Genomic DNA, 20,554 nt, shown 5'->3' on the forward strand with positions numbered 1-20,554 from the left:
TTCACATTGTTGTTATAAGGAATACATGAGTTATATGTAAGGCCCTTAGAATAGGGTCTGGTAGCTAGTAACTTGTTTTCATTTTCATTTGTTAAAGGTATTATTATTATTGTTGTTACTGTTGTGGTGTTTTCCTTCAAATTACGGATTTTTTTAAAACAATACATTTAACATGGATCAATATTAGACTACAGGGGACTGTCCCCTTGGTATGGGTTAGAAATTCATGCCTAAAGGTTTAGCATGGGGCTGGCATCACTAAAGGGCAAATATCAACATATACGATAATGGGTAGTAAGGCCTGTGACAAACTATTTCTTCATAATTCTCATACAGAGGCTGAATTCTATCCTTCAAGCCCAGGTCACTAGTGTGAGGCTTCTGTACCAGAGACTTCTCACATCTTAACCAACGAATCACCTGCAAATGTGTTACAAACAGCTCACCTAAGCTCATCTGTGTATACAAGGATATGAGAGGCAAAACATTTACAGCAGTATGTCCAACAGAGAAATTGAGGGGGTTCATTCCATTAAAGGTACAAGTAAATATTGTCTGTTTTAATCCTGATATTTTAAAATCAGTACATTAAGTAATTATTTAAGTATTTTTATTCTTTAAAATTGAGCAGTTTGAAAGCTACCAAGTGACTACTGACAGAGCATGTGCAGCAGTTAGTGGCGATGACCTGGGTCATGTGACTGACTTACCTGGTTCATCACTATGATTTTCCATCATGGTGTGAACCATTATACAGTTTTGAACTGTTTTTATTCTTCAATGTATACTGTTTATCTTATATGGACAATGAACTTTGGTTTTTAAGGAAGTACATAAGAAATACTGAAAATGAAAACAAATCAATGATAAGCTAAAATACAGAGGGGAAGAAGAAACATTCATTAAGCCCTTGAATAACAGCTGTCTGGCTTTCAAGTCTCAGGCACTGTTCTAGCACAACATTAACTCATTTAATCCTAACAACCTTCTGAGGTAAAGACTATCATTATTCCCATTTATAGATGAGAAAATTAAAGCACAAAGAGGTTATGTAACTTGCTCAAGATCACAAGACAAGTATGTAGCAGAGGCAGGATTTAAATGTAGTCTGACATCAGAGACGGTATCCAATATAATCGCTACCAAATCAATAATTTCCCAAATGTAAACTATATCCAACTGATCAAAATTTATTGTGCAGCACCTCAAGATGGTGCCGGTATTTAAAAAAAAACAAATTTAAAAGGTATAAAGTAGATGTAACAATTTAGCTTTTGATTCATAGGGAACATAAACTATCTTTCCTTACAATGTGTCATAACTATTTCAATATGAAAAAATTAGAGTCGAGAATATCTTCCATTTAATAGAATCTGCTCTGAGCTCTGAGAGGCTATTTTCTTAATTAAAAATATCATGGTCTAGAGAGAAGAATCAATTAAAGGCTCTACAACTTCAAATTTCAACCATAAACTTTCAAACCATTAAAAGGCAACTTTGAATGGGATTGTGGGCAACTTAATGAAAAAATAAGGGTGAGGAAGGGGAATCTAATGAATACAGTAGTATTTAAAAATGTATTCTTTAGAAAAATACCAATGACACAGTATTTGAGTGAGATAAAGTGAAGAAACCAACTAAAGAATGTGAATAGTACTGAGAATAATTATTCTGCTGTTTTTAGTATTCAGATGATCAATTAAAAAAGTGTTTTTAAAAAAATTTGCTTTAATACTCATGGATGTTATTTTTTAGGAAAAAAATCTACTTTTGAAAATTGTTTTGAATAAAGGTCTATCAATAAAAATCTATCAATAAATATATTGCTAGTCAATAAATATATTGCAAACATTACATAAATGTAAATAATTTTAACATCTTATACCCTTTTCATCCTCACAAATATCCTAATTGGTGTGCCAAATTATATAGCAACCCCAAATATACTGGAAGCCAAATTAGAGAACCTCTAATAAACCCTCTAAATATGTCATCCTAAGATTCTACTTCATTATCATTTAAAATAGCTGTTCAGTCTGCTAAATACTAACTTTAAGAATAAGCTGATGAACTGATCTTTAAGTGTGTAATAACTGAAGTATTTTTGTATGAAAATTTACTAGTTTTGACAGGACGTGGTGGCTCACGCCTGTAATCCCAGCACTTTGGGAGGCTAAGGCGGGTGGATTACTGGAGGTCGGGAGTTTGAGACCAGCCTGACCAACATGGAGAAACCCGTCTCTACTAAAAATACAAAATTAGCCAGGTGTGGTGGCACATGCCTGAAATCCCAGCTACTTGGGAGGCTGAGGCAGGAGAATTGTTTGAAGCCAGGAGGTGGTTGTTGTGGTGAGCCAAGATTGTGCCATTGCACTCCAGGCTGGGCAACAAGAGTGAAACTCCGTCTCAAAAAAAAAAAAATTTACTAGTTTTTCCCTGATAAAATTGCAACATCTTGTTGTGAACAGACTCCCAAATATTATCCAAAAAGCATGTGGAATAATAATAAAGCCATGAAGGACTAAATATACAGTCTTTTCTTTGGCAAAAAAATAGTTGTGCCACTAAAGCCGCTATCAACTATATGCACTCCCACTCCCAACCTTTTTCAGAGCATAGGGGCCAGATGAATTGGCACTGCTGACCCACTGACATGATTAGCAATTTGAAACGTATTACTTAGCAGCTAAGTGGAAAAATGTTATCGATTCTGGAAGATTTCCACAGCCAAACAATCCAAAATTGGGGCCAAGAACACAGTTTGCCAAAAGCACACATAATAAAAAGTAGCTAGGTTTATTACATGGTAATTCAAGCAATATTTTTCAACATGCTGCATAAATTAGTCAAGAAAACTATTTTTGGTATGAATATTTATATTTTCCCAGTTACAAATGTACAGAAATTTTAGCCTTTGATTCATATTTCTAAAAGGAAGTTAACTGTATTATCAACATGTTTCAACCTGGAATGTTTTATCTAGTATCCAATATCAGAGATGACAAGTAAAGGAAGTTTAACATATTAGAAGTTAAAAATACAACATAAGTGCTAGAAAAAAAAAAAGGAAAAGAGGATTTTCTAGTAAGAAAAACAAATAAAAAACTGTCTCTAGATTTGCACCTAGTTAGAGTATAGTATTCTGAAGTGTAGTCTTTGAATAGAATATACAAAGGAAGGTGTTATGTCTATGCTCAAAGCAGAGGTAAGCTGGTGGCTCAGAACTAAAAACACATCCACAAGGGACTGCTAATAGACATGCAGCTCATCTGTACAAATCAAACTCCAGAGGCGCAAATGGATACTTATTATCTAGTTGCAACCAACCAATAAAATTACTAGGCAAACATATAGACTGACTTGGTGACTGATGGTCACCAAGAGCTGAGGAAACAATTGTAATAATGGGAGAAGTAACATTATTGAGCAACTGAGTAACAGGTCTTGAGATGAGCATGTATGTACTCTCTCAGTCTTCCCTACTGTCCCATGAGGTAGGTATTTATCATCTCTACTTTAACAAGAAGAAAAAGGCACAGGGGTTGAAGACTTTGCTAATCATTACATAACTAATAACTGGCAGAATTTTTTAGATATAATATGAATCAGTCAGCAGGGTGATTTCAGGGTCCACAGTCTTAGCTGCTCCACCATATTATCTAGTAAACGTTCTAGAAATTAAGAAACAAACATGCTGGTTGGCTCAATCAGGGAATATACCATATAAAGCTAAATAGTCATGTTTTTACCATATGTAGCTCTAAGCATTTTATTTCACTTACTTTTCACATAAGTTCTAACATTCCATTACAAAAATAACCCACATTACAGAAAATTTAGAAAATACAGAAAAACAGGCTACTAGACCTTAACTCTAAAACATTTTAAACACTTGAGTTAAAAATGTATTATGTAGTAGACCATACACATTAAAAATAAGGAGGCAAAAATAAAAGGTAATTTTACTACAATGAACTTTACACTCAAGAAATCTTCATCCTGTTGAAGACAATTAAAATAAAAACATACCACGATTTTGGCCAAGATTCCATCATCGCTTGCATCTAAGGTAACCACAGCTTTGTCAGTCTCAATTTCACATAACGCATCTCCAGCACTCACCGCTTCACCTACAAAACAAGACTGGGTTTGTTTTGTTTTTTAAAATATAAATATTACTATGTATATATGTACATACGAATAAAACATAAATAAATACCAAAATATTCCGTAGCTATTTCTGGGTTATGTAAATACAAGTAATTCTCACTATTTGTGGGGGTGTGTGTGTGTGTGTATGTGTATGCTTTGCTGTAATTTCCAAAAGCTCTATAACGGACATAAATTATACTTGTGATAATAAAAAAGCTATTACAAAGATTATTGAGCATGTAAAAATGAAATCAACTTTAGAGACAATAGCAACAAATGTGTATTCACCTCTGAACAAATCAATTCCAGACTCCATACCCCCTTACTTTTTCAAACATTTTGACTATATTCCCTGAAGAAAAGTTTTACAATTAGCAGTACTTTGGGGTTCACATCTTAGGGCAAGTTCAAAAAACCTGTTGGCAGCACACAATATAAATGAATAAAACATATAAAGCATAAAAACAGAAAATCAAAGACACAACTGAAGTCAAATACGGATCACTTCTCTGCAAAAGAAAATATCTGGAAACTCAAAAATATTGAGGAAGACCTGAAGTTACAGGCTTACTAGCTTCTGGATCTAGGAGCAGGTTTGGAGTAAACAGGGGGAAAGAGGTACAACAGTTTCCTTTGGGGATTAAAGGGAACTAAAAGTAGTTTGTTGGATATAGGAGACTCAAATCAAATTCACTACTTGAAGCTAAGGCTACATCAGGGTTCTTCTACTCATAACGTGAGGCTGATAAAATGCACAATCAAAACCTGTTGACTAAGACTATGATTTTAATCAGCAACCATGGGTCTAGGAAGGTGGGGACCAGAATACTGCCTCAATACCAGGAACAGAGTCAAGCCACCCTCTGACTCCAGGGCTGTATCTACCAAAGTCCCCAATATCAATTGCAAAATTCCTTGGGTGGTGGCGGGGATTGAGGGGGAATTGTGTAAGAGGGAAGACATTAAAACATAAACTTTCCACTTAAAAGTAAATTGCAGAAGAAAGTTCTGAGACACATGAAGAAATCAAATGCTAAGAAAGCAAGCCACAAAATCAATAACTGTAATAAAAATTCCTTTCAGAAGCAATTTATTTAGTGCCATCTGTCAAAGATTGTAAAATAAGTACTTGAGGATATCCAAAAACATAAATGAAAGTAAAAGAGCCATCACAAGAACAAGAAATTAAAAAAAAAAAAATAGTATCAGGTAGAAATTATAAAAAAATTAGAAATCTTAAAAATGACAAATTAAGTAATTGAAATAAAAAGAAACAACAGAATACATTCTAGACAGGGAACAGTGAAGGTATGAATTAGTAAATTGAAAGGTCGCACTAATGAACTACCCGGAATTTCATGCAGGCAGACAAAAAGATACAAACACTAAAAACAAAAAACAAAACAAAAAACAGAAAAGAGCAGTTAAGTGACAAAGACTGAGGCTGCAATGTTTGCTAATGGAGTTCTGAGGGAAGATGCTAGAGGCAATGGTGGAGAAGCAATACCTAAGGAAACAGTGGCTAAGAATTTCCCAGAACTGGAGATGTATACTCTCATCATCAAAGAGTTTTGAATGAGTTAAGGGTAGGTGTACCGACTAGCAGGGGGCATACGGGATCTGTGTAGCTTGCTAAGAATGTTCTAAATCTTGATCTAGGTGGTGGTAACATGGGTATACATGTATATAAAATTTAATTGAGCCTAAAGTTTATGCAAGTTATACCTTGATAAAAAAAATTAAACAGAAGAAAGAGCATTAGACCATATAAACACGAATCTATATTAGATACAATGTAAAGAGACAGCATACTATCAATGATAAAAACATAGTCTTTTAAAAATCTATCAAAGGGGGAAAAAACAGATTACCTCTATGGAAAGACTGAGAGCACACTTAGCAGCTGCAATAAAGGTCAGAAAACAATGAAGTAATATCTTCAAAAAACTGAGGAAAAATAACTGTCTAGAATTTTATATGCTGCCAAACCATCATTTGAGAATGAAAGAGAAGTATTATTTAGACATATAAAGGCTAAGAAATTTTACCATCTATTAAAGATCTCTTTAAAAAGCTCTTACAAGATGCAGTTCATTAAGAAGAAAAGTGGAAGCAGATGGAACCCATGGATATAAGAAACAAGTTATTGTGAAAATTACTAAAATGTTAACCACTTGTATTTTTAAAGTAATGTTTGAGGGTTTAAAAAGTGTAAAACTCAAAACTCTAAACAATAATAAGATAGGTAAGGAAATGTTTAGATGCATGCTAACAACTTTGATATACTCAGTTGGTGCAAAAGTAATTTTATTTTTTCCACATTACTTTCAAAAATCCCAATTACTTTTGCATCAACCTATAATAGGAAAAAAATACTGAATAACACTAAACATAATTGGCAAAATTTAATTTAAAATTTAAAAACAGAAATATAACCTACAGCATTAGAAAAACAGAGGAAAAATAAAAAATAAGGTGATTAACTGAAGGCAGGCACATGGAAAGAAAAGGCAGAGGATAAAAATAAAAATGCATAAAAAATGGTAGAAATAAGTCCACATGTATCAGTAATCACAATAAATATAAATGGATTAAAATCACCCATTAAAAGTAGAGATTATCAAAATGGATACAAAAATAAAATCTAGGTAAATGTAGCTTACAAGAGATAGCCCTAACACAAAAACAGAATAAAAAATAAGGGGATAAAAAATAGGTAACATATAAATACACCTCCTCACACATCAAAAATAGCTGGAATAGCAATATTAACAGGCAAGCATCATAAGAGGAAAAAAAGAAAATCTAACACACTAAATTAACAAATATGCTCTGAACGTTCATAGTACAGAAAGTACTTCATTTGTGTACCAAGATGTTCAAATTGATAGTTACATTTTTAGGTAAAATAGTTCAGAGACACTAATATAAGTTATTTTTAAAAATAAATTGATATGTTAATGATATTTATTTACCACCTAAAAGGTCCTTTGTCTAACCCCAAAGAGATGTCCCTAGTCAACAAACATTTATTAAAAATATATTGGGGTGGCCAGGCGTGGGGGTTCACACCTGTAATCCCAGAACTCTGGGAGGCCAAGGTGGGTGGATCACCTAAGTCCAGGGGTTCAAGACTAGCCTGGCCAACACTGTGAAACCCTGTCTGTACTAAAAATACAAAAATTAGCCAGGAGAGATGGTGGGCACCTGTGGTCCCAGCTACTCAGGAGGTTGAGGCAGAAGAATCACTTGAACCTGGGAGAAGGGGGTTGCAGTGAGCCGAGATCACACCATTGTACTCCAGCCTGGGCGACAAGAGCAAAAACTCCGCCTCAAACCAAACAAATATATATATATATATGTATTTATATGATATATATTTATATATTTTATATATATAGAGAGAGAGGTACTGACTATACAGCAGTGGACAGTAATAACAGCATAGATTTAAGATTCCTGACCTCAAGAAGCTTGCTTAATATCCATTGACAAGTAAACTGGAAAATACAGCAGTATAAGGTGAGGTCAGGATGCTCTGGGAATGTTTAGGAGGGGCATCTAATTCAGTTTTTGGAAGGTGAGAAAAGGCTTCCTAGAATACAATGACCACCTAATCTGAGCCTGAAGAGGTAAGGAGGAGACAATCTGCAAACAGGCAGTGATCCAGGTAGAAGGTAATATACTTAGAGTCCTGGAGGCAGAGAGAACAGGAAACTTCAGAGGAACTGCAAATAGTATGCAGAGAAGTGAGGAGAGATTAGGCTGGTAAGATATGCAGAAAGAGACCAAAAATGACCTTTGTATGTCATAGAGAAAGCTACAGTGTCAGATTATATCATCTTACATACTTCTTTAAATGGCAGATGTTTTAGTGGTTAAAACAGATTGTACTTCAAAAGGAAAAAAAAGAAAAACACACCCTCAAAGGTTTCTGCTATAATCATGGAAGAAACTATAGAACTAGTAAACCCAGCAATTAAATACCTCTTAGATGCCTAGAAAATAGACTCGAGCCACAGAAAAACAAAATGATGCTATATCATCATTTGTGTTCATCAGTATTCAAATTCCAATCACACTTTAAGAACTACAGATTCGACTCCAGCCATATAACTTTCTCTGAGTAACTTGACCTACATAATTTTGTTCATATTCCAGATTCCTATAGTAGGTCTAATTTATTTACAAATCACGAATTGCATATAAAATGTTACATTACTGCTAATTACTTTTTTAAATTGTGATTTCCTCTATTTACTAGACTATGAGCTTCTTCACAACAGGGATAGGACACTGAAATGTTTTATATTCCCATCCCCATTCCTCAGGTTTCAGGCCAGTGCACCATACACAATGAATTTTAGATTAAAATGCTTTAGAAAAAAACATGGTAACTTCACAAATCCTTATTTCCTCATAAGGTATACATCAAACCATCCTTTACATTTCTTTTGGTTCTAACATTCGATTTGTAGCACGCTTCTGATATTTAAAAAGACAGCCTTTTTTGCTTTTTTTAAAAAACTATACCTATATCTTTTCATATAACACAGACATATATGTTAGCTAGATGAGAATGCCAAGGGAGAGGGGAGAAGAGAAAAGCAGGAGGAAAGACTGGGAAAAAATGAGAGGACAAAAGAGAGGGAAGTGGGGAAAAGAGACACAGAAAACTTTACCAATAAACCCCAGGACAGTTTTAAAAACACAATAATATTACATATGGAAGCACTACCCCTAATTCATCACAAAACCAAAGTTCTATCTTTCAATAAGCAAACATCATGTAAATGCCAAAAAACTCTGAGACCAAATAATGAGCCATGAATATTCCAAATCTACTGAGTTTCAGCTGTGATAAAAAATTTAGTGCTGTGGCTTAGACCGATTCCTTGGCAGAGTAGTTACAAGGAACCTCTCCTAATTCAGATATGAGTTTGATTCCAAGCTCTGACAGTTACTAGTGATCTTGACCAAGTTACTTAATCTCTCTGACTCTCAGGAAAATTTTAAGTGTGTGTGTGTGTGTGTGTGTGTGTGTGTGTGTGTGTGTGTGTGTATATATATATATATTTTTTTTTTTTTAAGTCTTGGGGCCGGAAGTGTTAACGCTTCACATACATCTTTATGTAACACTTTACAACATCTCTAGGTAAAAATAAAATGTTAGCTATATAACCATTTAGAATCAAGACACATTTATTCCATATTCTGTCATGTCTCCAGAATCAAGATACGTTTTTTTTTTTCCATATTCTGTCATTTCTATCAGAATCAAGACACATTTATTGCATATTCTGTCATTTCTACCAAATCATTCAACAAACATTAACGTATAAGGCACTGTACTAAGCACTGGGTATGAAAACAACAAAAAGAGAAGGTTCTGTCCACAAAGAGTTTAAAGTTGGAGAAGAGTGGAAAAGACTGAGCAGCTAGGATAGAGGGTCCTGGACAGCGTGAGGTGACAGATGGCTTCTCAGCTGTCAGGTTCATAGCTGACTGTCTGAAGAAAGTGATGGTGGCCCTGGAGTGTTCCTGCACCATCTTCTCGTGGTCCATGTCAGTGGCGGAAGTGGAGCGGGCCTGGGGCAAGAGTGCGGGTCCCAGAAGGGGCCAGAGCAGAGGCCCGCTGGGGGGCTGCTCCCCAGCACTGATGCCAGCATCATCGTCCTGTTCCTTTGTCCAATGGGCAGCTGCCAGAGCTGAGGACTGAAGTATACAGAGGCTTCCCTTTCTCTTTTTAAATTCTAGATATTAAGTATAGCCTTGGTCAAACACAGTTAATGGTGATGTCTATTTTATTAATGGACTAAGTCCTGAGGCTTTCACAAAATAATTTTGTTCTGCCAAAAATTAAGAATAAAAGTCTTTATGTAAAATGTGCGTGTGGTGGTAGTGGTGGAAGAAGAGCTAGTTTTTATCTGTAAGACCAAGTTATCAGATCAACATGAACATTAAAGAAAAATTCCTCTTCTTAGTGCTATGTTGAACCATAATGACAACAATAATCAGAGACAAAAATAATTCAATTGTTTACTCCACAAATATTTACTAGCTGCTCCATGTGAATGACACTGTGTGTGACACTATGATAAAAATAGTAATAAAGTAAGACAGACCTGCTTCAAGAAGTTCCTAATCTGATTGAAGAAGAGTACAACAAGCAGGCAATGAGAATCCCATCCAACTAGTACCTACAGCAGAATGGGAATATAGAGGAGGTGCCCCTAGTCAGTGTTTGTCATCTCTTTTCACTCTACACACACACAAAGAAGGATAATATTTGCATGGCCAAAGACCTGAGGCAACCTGGTTGCTAGGCCAGTTGAGGTCCTGCCCTAAGGGGTGACAGCATGAGTAGTAGTTTGAGAAGGGCCCTGTTAGACAAGGTCAACCGCCCACACATCCCTCTGGCTTCTTACACTAAGTCTAGTAGCTACTGTATTCGACAGGTTAACACAGAACATTTCCATCACCACAGAAACTTCTACTGAATAAAACTATAATGTATAATTCCATTCACTAATTTTAAAATTCTGATATAATACAAAGATTTAGCAATAAGTGTAAAAAGGCATAATGATGGAATATAATTCAGTAACAAAAGGAATGAACAGCTGATAAATGCTACGACATGGATGAACCTTGATGCTAAATCTGAAAAAATCTAGTCACAAAAGAACAAATATTACACGCTTCTATTTATATGAAACGTAGACAAAAGGCAAAACTTTAGAGACAAAAAACAGATGCGAATTGTCTAGGGATAGAGATGGGAGAAAAAAACGACTGCAATCAGGCAGCAGGGATCTTTTTTGGGGTGACAGAAATGTGTTCTAAAACTGGATTGTGGTGATGGCTGCACAACTCTATATATTTACTAAAGATCACTGAATACTTACAATAGGTAAATGTTATGGTATGTAAATTATACCTCAATAAAGCTGTTAAAACCATAGTACACCAAAAAAAAGGAAGCTATTTGTGAAATGTACTTTTCAAAATTTTCCATTTTAGCACCACAAACATATATATATTCCCAGAAATAATAGAACCAAAGCGTCTTCTACAGCAGAATCCAGAGACCCATATAACTCTCTAGTGGCATCTAGTGATACAGGATAAGGCTTTCTTCAAAATGGTTTTATTTCTGAATTTTAAACAGTAACAGTATATTAGACATAGTATAAGACTTTCACAAAAACTATTTGAAATTCAGAAAAAAAACCCTTGTCTCATGACATAAGGAACACTGCAGCAACAAGCACCACTGTTAAGCATGCTTACCACGTACATTCTAGGCACTGTGTGTGTAGCTAAGTGCTTGATGGAATTATCTCAGCCTGGTTTTGTTCCATAGTGCTTCATGGCAGAGCAGAAAAATCTCAAATAATTTGAGAAAAAAAAAAAAAAGGTTTTTCACAACCTCAAATACTCTCTTACGAAAGGGGAACAAGAATTTTTTTTTCCTTTTTATTATTTTAACAGATTTGACAGTTCAATTGATGAAAAAATAAACTAGGTCCAGTTTAAACTGAAAATATCTGAAGCACATGCCCCCTCCAAATAAAAAACTTGTAATTAATATGCTGAATGATAGCTCAATTGACCTTTCAAAAGATTTTGAAATTGTGGCTGTTACCTAGCACTTTCAGAGTGTTTTCTGTACTAATTTTATGATGTATAATGTTTTAGTCAATCCTCAGACTGAAATGAAGTACTCTAAGAGTCATTATAGAACTTATTTTCTTAGACTCATGAGTTCAACAAAGATGGAAATAATTTATATGCTATAATACAGTATATTTCAGTTACTTAAAAAAAGAAAATAAAAATAAGTTATCACAGAATTATAAATCCAGGATATTCTGTACCTCAGATTTCATCTAGTTCAACTCACTCCCAGGTAGTTCATGGCAGAGGAGGAACCCCAAAGGAAAAACCATGATTCCTGGGCCAGAGTTTTTCTTTGCAACCTTATCTCCTTGGCATAAAATGTCACGCATGCGCACGCGCGCGCGCGCGCACACACACACACACACACACACACACACACACACACACACACACAGCATTAGTAAAAGAAGCTGTGAATCAGTCTCAGATTTTTGAAAAAACTTAATGGTTTCAAGACTGAACTGCTGTCCATTGAATGTTCTCAAATACTTATCTAGTCTGCTTAGAAGTAAACTAGATTCATAATTAGATGCAACACTATCATTTTTCATGAAAAATATCAATTTTCTTAATGTACAAAGGTTTAAACTCATTGTTCTATGGTGACCATACATTTTAAAAAATCTCAAAATTCAAACAAACAAAAAACAGTTAATAAGAGAAAAAAAATCTATGAAGAGTATGGTGTCAGAATATAAATGTTTTTAATATAAAATGAAGGAAGTTATCATAAATGTACCAAGAACCAGGCATACTTAAACATATATTGATACCCATGTATACAGTACATAAGTGTTCATGAAAAGCAGCAAATTATAGATCACAAATCACAAAGGTGATGAGCTTAAAAAAGAAGCCAGTGAACTACTAAGAACCAAGGATTAAGATTGCTTTCAATTATTTACTGTGTTTTGGCAAAAACAAATTTCCCTTCAGTTGGCAGAACACAGAATTTTAAGAGCAACCTTCAGGGAAACATGCTCCAGGGACCTAAAATATATCCTGGCCTATCCTACATGAAAATAGCTCACTGTAATCAAAAGGGAAAAAGAACAGAATAATGAGACCATGTGTCTCCTGGCTCTTTATCTTACTGCTCATATTCTAACGGGTGTGAATAACTTATTAGATTGCCAGTGAGCTGGAAGTCTGAAAGATAAATGTGGCCCAAGAATCCCCTCATCTGCTTACCTATAAATTCTCAAAGTGTGAAGAAAGTTAATCTTTTTAAAATAATCCCTAAAAGACTATTCTGTGTCTGAGTAATTATTTAATGACACCAACACCCTGTCATATTGAATATGGAAATAGCCAAAGCTCTATAATTCATCAGAGAAAAGAAACCTAAAAATAGATTCCAATTCATTACATTATTTATAAAGGTAAAACTTTCTTAGATACTGACAATTATTTTAAAATATGGTAGCAGCCATGCAGAGTCAATTGCTCAAAATACTTTCCAATGGGGTACTGGCTCTTCCATTTACATTACACGTATCTTTCTTAAATTCTAGAAAATTCTCTGCCAAATCTTTCTTTGAAAATTACCTCTTCCCATTTCCCTCTTTTTTATTCTTCTGAAATTCCTATTGGGTTACTGAATAATTTTCATTTTACCCTTCATATGTCAACTTCTCTTTCATATTTTCCAGTGCTGTCTCTATGTGTTACATGCAACCTAATTTCCTCCAGTTGTCCTATCGTTCACAAATTCTTCATTCAGTCCTGTCTAATCACACTTCAGCCCACCCTTGAGGTTTGGGGGTTTTTAATTTGAGGGACATTTTTCATTATTAGAAGTTCTGTTTATCCTTTTCAAATCTGCGTGGACTTTTGTAATTCCAGTTAACTTAAGTTCTGGGATCCTGCTGCTTGTTATGCCTACTGACTTTCACTCCTAAAAGACTTCTTCTACATACATTAGTAAATGTGGGATTGTGACTTTTGCTAAGTGAGACTTTATCTGCAAATTCTGTGTGGTTTGGATTAGAAATTGTATTCTTCCAGAATAATGGCTTCTACCAGGTAACCCACGGAGGCGATCAGCCCAGGACAACTTCACTTCTACCTGTGGGTTCCCAGAAAATGCAAGTACTATAAATTTGACCCTCAGGAGGACTCTTTAGGGGAGTAGGCATTCTTATTCCATATAGATTCAAAATCGATTTGCCTGTTATCACATGGCATTAAATTCCATCCACATGCTGATGACTCTCAAATTTCTGTCTCCAAGTCAGACTTCACTCCTGAACTTCAACTCCTATAATCAATTGTCTATTGAACACCTTCCCTTGAATGTCTAATATGCATCTCAAATCTTACCACATCCAAATCTTAATCTGATTCTTGATTTCCCTTCCTCGCTCCTTCCACCCACCCCACCACCACCAAAAAAAAAAAAAAAAAAAAAAAAAAAGAAAGAAAAAAAAAGGTCAGAAACTCCAGCCTTCCAGCTCAGGCCTAGTGATGCACATGGCCTCAACTCCCATTCACCACTCCAGATGTGGGGACACTTGGTGATTTCCTTTTCCTTTCTCTGCATTCCAGCACCACTTAACATTGAAAAGATTCACTTATAATATTATATCTGATAGAGAGCAAATGCTTTACCCCATCTGTTTAGATGGTCACATTGATTAGGAGTCCTCAGGCTACTTTAAATTGCCTATAGTTATCTCTTCATACCAGGTTACTCTTAGGGCCTGTTCCTTTCAACATAATGCTACTAATAGGGCTCAGAAATGTATGTAGAAACCACTTCCTGCCCAGGTACAGTGGCTCACGCCTATAATCCCAGCACTTTGGGAGACCAAGGTGGGCAGATCACTTGAGGTCAGGAGTTCGAGATCAGCCTGGCCAACATGGTGAAACTCCGTCTCTACTAAAAATATAAAAATTAGCCAGGCATAGTGGTGCTCGCCTGTAGTCCCAGCTACTTGGGAGGCTGCGGCACGAGAATCACGTGAACCTGGGAGGTGGAGGTTGCAGTGAGCGAGATCGGGCCACTGCACTACAGCCTGGGTAACAGAGTGAGACTCTGTCTCCAAAAAAAAAAAAAAAAAAAGAAAAGAAAGAAAAAAGAAATCACTTCCTATTAAGAAACCATGAATGTGGATATATTTTGGCTTTAGGATAAGGACCCTCACAGACTGATAAACTGCAGATTCGTATTCAAGATCCTTCTAATAATCTATCTGATCTTATAGCCATTATGCCCCCAATGCAGCCAGACCTACCTGTTGTTGCTAAAGTATGTCTCAGTGACATCTTTCTTCCAAGACTTTACCCATGTTTTTCTATCTGATGTCCTTCTCACTTTTTTAAAAAGCCCATTTATTCTACAAGGACCAGTTCAAATACTACCTCATCTGCAAAGCCTTCTTGGATCCTTGTCATGTACCCTGCTTTTGGCTTACTTTCCCCTCTGCCGATACCTTTACTAACTGACTACTTACAGCACTGCAGTTCTATTCCAATTAACATGTTAGTCACAAAGCGAAGCACAAACAAGAACAAACTCAGACATAATCCCCGCTGAGGAACAAAATTTAGTAGTATGTCCAATCAGACTTGGTTGGGTCCATCAAGGACCAGTAATGTTCATTTGGATAACCTCACGGCACCATACCTCCTAACCTCCATAGTGGCTCAACCCACAGCAATTTTTCTTGCCTTTCCTTGCACCCCAGACTACCTGAAAGAAGTGAGACCTTGTCCCAAACTCCTGCAGCTCATTTGGCTAGGGTTCTCAAGTAAATACTTGTCAGCCCTCTTCCTCATCCCCAAACCTATCATTAGTGGCAAAAGTGATGCCATGAAAGGCTAGACCTCCTAGAATCACAACACGGCTCTTCCAGACTCTGGTGTCCTGCCTACTGCCTAAACTCTTGATACTATTTCATAAGCACTAGACTGGACCACTCAATACCAACATTCGTGTGAGTGACATCTGTGCCTACTAAATCACATTAGGATACCCTGGAAGTCCTTGCCAGGGCTAGTCTCTGTTATTAGACAAATCCTCCCCAGACCATGTTATTCATTCTCTACTTGCTCTTTCCTTCTTTCCCTTTTTAACACTTGACTTACCATTGCTCCAGGTGAAGCATCATAATGGCTGTGGGGGGACTCATTCAGTCACCTCTAATTTCTCTATTCTTCTGTCTAACACTCCCTAATAGGTACTGTAGATTCATCCTCTTTCCTCCACAATAGTTTAACCTGATACTGAATGAGTTAAGCACAGAGAAAGACAGCTACATAGGGTGCTAAAAGAGGCTATCCAGTGGCGAATACCTAGAGGGGTGACTCTACCACCACATATGGCAAAGGAAAAAGGGGAAAAGAAAAGGAAAAGAAAGTAGCTGCCAGAAAAACAAAAAGTCCCTTTCTCCAGCTTCCTTCACATTAACTGTTCCTCTATCCTTCTGTATGAGCACTGTAACATACTCACCTCTTTTATTCACAGTCGTATTTTCTAAGCACCATATTAGTTACTTAAAATCTGGCAAAACGGTTGCCAGAAACAGTGACGTAACACAGCTTTATAGATGGTATTGCATCAAATATTCTCTTAATAATATCAACATTCCAATTAATCTGGTACTAGTTTCTCATTTCAAATTATATCCTGAAAGCACTATGTACAACTTTTAAAAATATATATATAAAAAAATAAATTTCGAACTATACAAAAGTGGTGAGAAAAGGCAATGAAACCACATATCACTTATACAACTGCCAAGTGATTCATGACCGATCTTGTTTCAGTTATACCCCTCCCTACCCTCTCAACCTCCACCAGGGTTATTCTGAAGCTAATCCTAGAGATACTGTCATTTCATACATAAGTATTTCATCTCACATCTCTTATAGGTGAGATTATTTTTTAAAAATAATCAAAATATAACCAAAATATTATTAAACCTTTAGAATTAATAATCCCTACGCTGGGTGCAGTGCCTTATGCCTGTAATCCTAGCATTTTGGGAGGTCGAGGCAGGAGAATCACTTGAGCCAAGGAGTTCAAAACCAGCGTGAGCAACACAGGGAAACCCCATCTCTAAAAAAATACAAAAAACTAACCAGGCATGGTGGCGCGTGCCTGTGGTCCCAGATACTCAAGAGACTTAGGTGGGAGAATCACCCTTAGCCCAGGTTGAGGCTGCAGTGAGCAGAGATCGCACCACTACACTCCAGGCTGGGCAACAGAGTGAGATCATGTCTCAAAAAAAAAAAAAAAATCCTTAGCATCATTAAATATCCAGCCAGTTTTCAAATGTCCCCATCTGTTTTGTTTGCTTGAATCATAATTAAAATAAGGTCCATACGTTGGCACTGGTCTCAAATCTCTTGTATGCTATAGGTTCGCCCACCCGCCTCCCCCGAGCTCTTCCCTGCCACCCTGAAATTTATTGGTTGAAGAAACTGGCATATAGAATTCCTCAGTTTAGCTTTTGCTGATATACTTCTGATAGTGTCACTGAACATGTTATATTTCCCCCTGCATTTCCTGGAAAATGATAGTTAGAGCTATAGGCTTGAATGTATTTGGTTCAATTTTCTGGCAAGACTACTTCACAGTGGGAAGCATGTAATATCTGGTTATCTCTCTTTTTGTGATGTTAGCAGCTGTTAATGATACTATTTTACCAGAGATTGCAAAATGGCGATACAGTGACATTCTATGATTCTACTATCTTTTAACAACTGCGATATGCTAATAATGAGAAACTTCTCATCAATTACTTCGTTACTCAGAGTTACAGTTTATATAGCAGAAAAGGTAGAGAAAAATGCTTGAGTCTTTCCATTTATTACATTTTCAAAATGAGTTATTTCTTAGCACCCTCTACAGCTAACCAATTATTTTTTTTTCCTTTAGTATTACTGTGAACTTAGGGTTCAAATATATTTAATGTATTGAAATATATTAAATATATTATCCTTATTATCCTTAGTGATCCTCAAACTATCTCATCTATGGCTCCTGAGTCCTTTAAGATGCCCTCAGGAGTTTTTGACAGCTTCCTTGCTTTCTGAACTGACAAGATATTAAAAGCTCATCTGCACATCTCCTGCCCCAGACCTGCAAGTAGCTACTCTCCAAGGAGCCTTCATTTACTTTAGTGGGAACTGATATTTAGAGACTACAGTCTGGGTTCTAGGGGTGCTCACTGCGACTGGATTGGTCCTTGTTTCCAGGCATTGCCAGGGGAAAGAGCTAGAAAATTTACCATCACAGAGTCTTTCCTAACCTTAGAAACTTTTACCTGTTTCTCCTTTTAAACTACACTAAAAATCCAAGTTTCCAATGATACTATCTTAACCAGTCATTTGCTTTATCCCATAAAATACACAAAAAAGCTTTAGAATAACAATACCAACATAACCAGCATAATATGATTACTCTAACAGTTGAGGATTATACTTTTGGAGATGCTTTATCCTTCAGTTATAATCTATTAGGGCATATAATCAAATATCTGACATTTGAAATAGTGCCTTTCTGTATGGTTATGTAAGCAAATTGAGAGAGAGAAAGAGAGAGAGAAAAAAATGAATTAGAATCACCTGTCTCATTGTTTCAATCTTTAGGACTCGTTTACATTTTAATTTTGTTTTAAACTTGGGCAAAATATGTATATGGTCCCAAAGTCAAAGAGACAAAACAAGATATATTCAGAGAAGTCCAGCTTCCAGTTTCTCCCCAACACTGTTCCCTCCATTACTCTGTAAATAACCATCCATTGTTGTTTTTAAAGTTTTATTTTATCCTTTCTTTTTAATTTCTTAAATATTAGCACTGCCACCTCTTTCTTTGATAAATGATATATACTATACTCACTTGTCTGTACCTTGCTTTTTTCAATGAACATCACTCCATAGCAGTATAGAGAGATATTCCTCATTCCTTTTTACAGTTGTGGATATGTAAAAGTTATTCAACAAATCCTGTACTAACCAACATTTGGGTTGTTTCCACCTTTTGCTATTTCAAACAATGCTGTGATAAACAGCCTAGTGTGTGTTTGTGACTTTTCCTATTTTTGCTGCTGTAACACTGAGACAGATTCCTCGAAGTAAAGCTGCTAGGCCAAAGGGTAAACATAAATGTAATTTTTCCAGATAGTGCCAAATCCTCTTCCCTAGTATTCACACCATTTAGCATTTCCTCCAGCAATGTCCGAGAGTGCCTGCTTCTTCCCTTCCCTCCACAGCCTCATCAAGAGAACAGCTTGTCAAACTTTTTAAATACTGTCAATATAATCAGCAAGAAATGACATTTCAGTAAAGTATCTGCATATTTCTTATCAGTTGAAAGGTTAGGCAATTTTTTCTATGTTTAAGAGCCATTTGCAATTATTTTTCCATAAAACATCTGTTCATGTATCTTACCCACTTTCTTGTTGAGTTGACACTCTTATCGATTTTTTAGGGATATTAACCCTTTGTGATAGAAATCGCAAATACTCTTGTCCAATTTGTCACTTCTTTTTTTTACTTAACTTGTATTTTTAGCCATGTAAAAGTATCAAATTTTATTTCCCATATTATAATCTGGATTTTGAATTATAGTTAGGGTGTTTATTCTACTTCCAGGTTCAGAGAAATTCAAGACTTGCACAGTTTCATTTTTATACATTAAATGTATAATTCATTTGCAATTTATCCTTCACATAATATAAAGAATAAATCTAATATCATCTTCCTTTACTATACACTTAAATTCCATGTGCAACTGCATCTATTTCCTTATTCTCTACTCAGCTGCACTGGTCTGTCTTTTAAGCACCAATCCCAGAGTTTTAATTAGAAATGCTTAATACTATGTTTCAATAATTAGCAGGGCTACAACCCTCCTCCGCTGCTCTGCTTTTGAGGGTTTTCCTTGTATTCTACTTATTTGTTCTTTCCAATAAAATTTATAATCAACTTGGCTACCTCCCGGAACACACACACACACACACACACACACACACACACAATCATGATAAAGTTATCAATTAAGAAGAATGTCAAAATTATGATGTTGAAACTAAAAGCTGGGTATAAGGACTAAAAGTTGAGGGAAAAGCCTTAAAATATTTTTCACCATTCTGTGCTTGTGTAAGGATATAGGCTGAACCCAGAAAACCTTTGCTACATTATCATGGGAAATTTTTATTTAACCAAACTTACATGAACTACCAAACAGACACAATTTATTTAATTTATAACACATATTGTATAACAGGACAGATTAGAAAAAAAAAATAACCAAATAACAAAGCACACAGGACATTAGGAAGGTACCTCCTCACCTTCCTTTTTCAGCCATTTCACAACGTTTCCCTCTTCCATTGTAGGAGACAGTGACGGCATTAATATCTTAATGGGATCACCTGAAATTGAAAAAAAGGAAAGATCAGCCACAACAAATAATGCACCTCTTGAGGCATCAATATAAGTTCAAGTAAATTAATGTCAAATTCAATTTGAAAAAGAAGGCATTCCAAAGTCTAAAAGATTCCCAACTGGTAAACTAAGTCTCCAGTAAATAGTATGGAAACATAAAATTCAATTTTTTATAACAATAAAAATGTTTTTTGGAATATTTTAAACTCTGTTTTCATAATTCCCCAGTATTCTATGCATCTTCTCAAGCCAGGTGCTTACAAGTCAAAAAAAAAAAAAAAAAAAAAAAGGAGAAAAATTGATTTAGGATTGATTTAGGTTT

General features: G+C 35.7%; 1 protein-coding gene across 4 annotated transcripts in view; it reads right to left on the bottom strand.

Annotated features, from left to right (window-relative positions):
* Positions 1-20,554, bottom strand: part of PDHX (pyruvate dehydrogenase complex component X) — a 101,291-nt gene that overhangs the window by 65,787 nt on the left and 14,950 nt on the right. For all 4 annotated transcript variants that reach the window (XM_010358373.2, XM_030917800.1, XM_010358372.2 and 1 more), the window contains exons 2-3: positions 20,139-20,219; positions 4,030-4,130 (exon numbers count right to left, since the gene is read on the bottom strand). In XM_010358373.2, coding sequence (XP_010356675.1) covers positions 4,030-4,130; positions 20,139-20,219 — 182 coding nt within the window. The remainder of the gene's footprint in view (positions 1-4,029; positions 4,131-20,138; positions 20,220-20,554) is intronic.

Source organism: Rhinopithecus roxellana, chromosome 15 (assembly GCF_007565055.1).
Source record: "Rhinopithecus roxellana isolate Shanxi Qingling chromosome 15, ASM756505v1, whole genome shotgun sequence".
Lineage (NCBI taxonomy): Eukaryota > Metazoa > Chordata > Mammalia > Primates > Cercopithecidae > Rhinopithecus > Rhinopithecus roxellana.